At 52.4% G+C, this 2,568-nt stretch overlaps 1 protein-coding gene across 1 annotated transcript in view; it reads right to left on the bottom strand.

Annotated features, from left to right (window-relative positions):
• Positions 1-808: 808 nt before the first annotated feature.
• LOC104272373 (RNA-binding protein Musashi homolog 2-like) overlaps positions 809-2,568 on the bottom strand; it is a gene marked incomplete at its 5' end in the record, with an annotated part of 52,923 nt that continues 51,163 nt past the window's right edge. Inside the window, one exon of the mRNA XM_009867352.1 lies at positions 809-849. Within this exon, the coding sequence (XP_009865654.1) occupies positions 809-849 (41 nt within the window). The remainder of the gene's footprint in view (positions 850-2,568) is intronic.

Raw genomic sequence — 2,568 nt, 5'->3', positions numbered from 1 at the left:
AGCGGCGCGCGGCCCTCCCGCCGGCGGGTGCAGACCAAGAGGCACGAGCGACACAGCGTAAGTGAGCGGGGCCCAGCTCGTCCCTCTTGCCAAAATTTCAAACTCGTGACAGCCCACGATTTTGCAAGCAAAGCCTGGAAGCCGAAGTGCCCGCGAGAGCGTCGCCGGGCGAGGAACCCCCTGAGCCCCTCGTTTGGTGGCTTCTGGCCACGGCCCTGGCAGCTCGCTGGTGAACAAAGAGGAGAAACCTCCATGCTCGTTAACACAGGGCACTCATTTTGAATAATTAAACCCCGTGTTGCCAACGATCCCAGTGACGGGAGACCCTACAGTCTCGCTCCGCCCTCGGTAGGATTTGTGCTACCGCTGAGCGTCTCTACGGTAAAAGAGCGCCAACCTCTCTCGTGGGGGCTGCTCGTGAGACCCAATCGTTGTCGTTTTTTGCTTCCTTGACAAAATTATTTCTAAAAAAGTTTGTGAGAAGTCATGCCTTCGTAACGCCCCTAACCCCAATCCTGGTGAGTTACATTCCAAGTGGGCATTAAAAACTCATAACAAAGCAGAGGAAAAAATAAAATAAAATTAAAAAAAAAAAGCAAACTCAAAGCAGTGAGGATATGGAGCCTTTAAAAAAATAAAAATAAAATAAAAAGTCCAGTCAATCAAACCAGCCAGTAAGAGCAGCATTTTTGCAGTGGACATTGATATTAAACATGGACCACCCAGGCTTTTTTTCTCTCTCTCTCTCTCTCTCTCTCTCATTACCATTGTAGTAAACCCCGATTAATTTGTTATGCATCTTTAAGAACTAGTTGATAAAAATTATGTCTTGTGAAATCGGCAAATAGTCTGCAAAGTGAAATAAGAACAGAAATTAATAGATTAAACTGAAAAGATAAGTCCCAGAAATTAAAAAAAAAAGACACAGAAAGGGAGTGATTGCAATAAAAAAAAAAGGCTATGTACTGAGTTATAAAGGCCTAGAGGGGAAAAAAAAAAGTGATGGGAGAAGATAGAGCAGTTGCCAAAGTGACTGCCTGTGTCTCAGCCGAGGAGCAGCGGAGGATGCAGGAGAGGGCGCGGGAAGGGGGATGCACGAGGTGGGTGGTGACATCGCTTGGGCAACAGCAAATACCCAGAGGCCAGCTCCATTTGGACAGGCCTTTTCTTTTAAATTAAAAATGTAAACAGGTAGGGTAACCTATGCCGCCCCCCGGCACCGCAGAGCCCAGGGGACCCACCCTGGCTCCAGCCGCGCCACCAGGCTGGTTCCCGTAGGGCAGCACCGGGGCAGGAGAACACACTTCAGGACACAACTGCACCGCGGCAAAACCCGCTGCCCGCTCTCCTCTCTACCGAACCCCACGAATTCGGCTGTAGATTTGTGTGTATCACATCTCTGCGTACACTTACACACGCCCGTCGGTAACACCAGTGCAGCTTAGGGACCGCAGCGCCGGGCGGCAGAGCCGGCTCTCAGGCACCCTGCCCGGGCTGCTCCTGCAGGAACGGCCAAGCAGTTTGCTCTCCGAACCGTGGCACTGAGCATTTGGGAACAACAACTTATTAAAAAAAAAGGGGATTTCAGATTTGTCTCCAGCGGGTCTGCACATGCTCCTACCTCACACCCCAAGCCACGGCCATACCACGGGCCCCACGGGCACTTCTACGAGTGCCAAAACCCACGAAGCGAAGGTCTGGGGGGCTCAGGGCTTCACAACTATGCGAGTGGCACTTAATCCCACCTCCGCTCCTGTGGCACAGCCCCATCCTCAAATCCTGACCTGCTCCCGAAACGCTCCCTGGTGCTCCGAGCTGTGCTGCCACCATCCAGGGCTCTCTGCCTCCACCACCCGCTCCCAGTGAGGGGGACGCCCTGTCCCCAGCAAGGGGGACACCCCGTCCCACTCAGGGGCATCGAACTCCTCACGCCTCTCCACGGGGTTGTGTTTCCAGACACCGGGGTCCCAAGTCATCCAAGAAAAACCACCTGACAACTCCTTTGATGGTTCTGACAGCCACTGAGGAATAAATGGTGTGAGCGGGAGGGGAGCAAAGCCCAGGGCAGAGCTTTTGGGCAGGGACGTGCAGGCTGGGCGGAGGACTCTGAGCATCACCCGTCTCCCCCAGGCACAACAGGTGCCCGCTGTCAGCTGCGCCGGCTGTTTAGCGGTGACAAAACTTCATCTCCCTCTGCGTACTCAACCTCTGCAAGAGGCTGGAAATAACCAGTGGGTAACTAGAAGACCCGTTTTGAAAAAAACCCAGACCCTTAATAAAAGTATATATATAATGAAGGCTAGAGGCGAACAGAGCCTCTGCTGTCAGCTGGCAGACAGGTTCGTTTTAGACACGTTTATAATTAAAGTCGTCTAAGCTCTGCCGATTTTCACCATTTAGCTTATCAAAGGTGTCTCTCATTTAGCTGGCTTCAGATGAATCAGCTTGCACAAGGAAATCGTGACGACTCGGGCGGAAAACACGAAACAACACGCAAAACTCCTCCTGAAACTCCTTCTGCTCAGGCACCAAGGGCTGCAATCCTGCCAGCCAGGAGCCCTGCCTGCT

The sequence above is a fragment of the Apaloderma vittatum genome, unplaced genomic scaffold (genome assembly GCF_000703405.1).
Source record: "Apaloderma vittatum isolate BGI_N311 unplaced genomic scaffold, ASM70340v1 scaffold22690, whole genome shotgun sequence".
Lineage (NCBI taxonomy): Eukaryota > Metazoa > Chordata > Aves > Trogoniformes > Trogonidae > Apaloderma > Apaloderma vittatum.
This window is presented reverse-complemented; position numbering and strand designations above follow the sequence as displayed.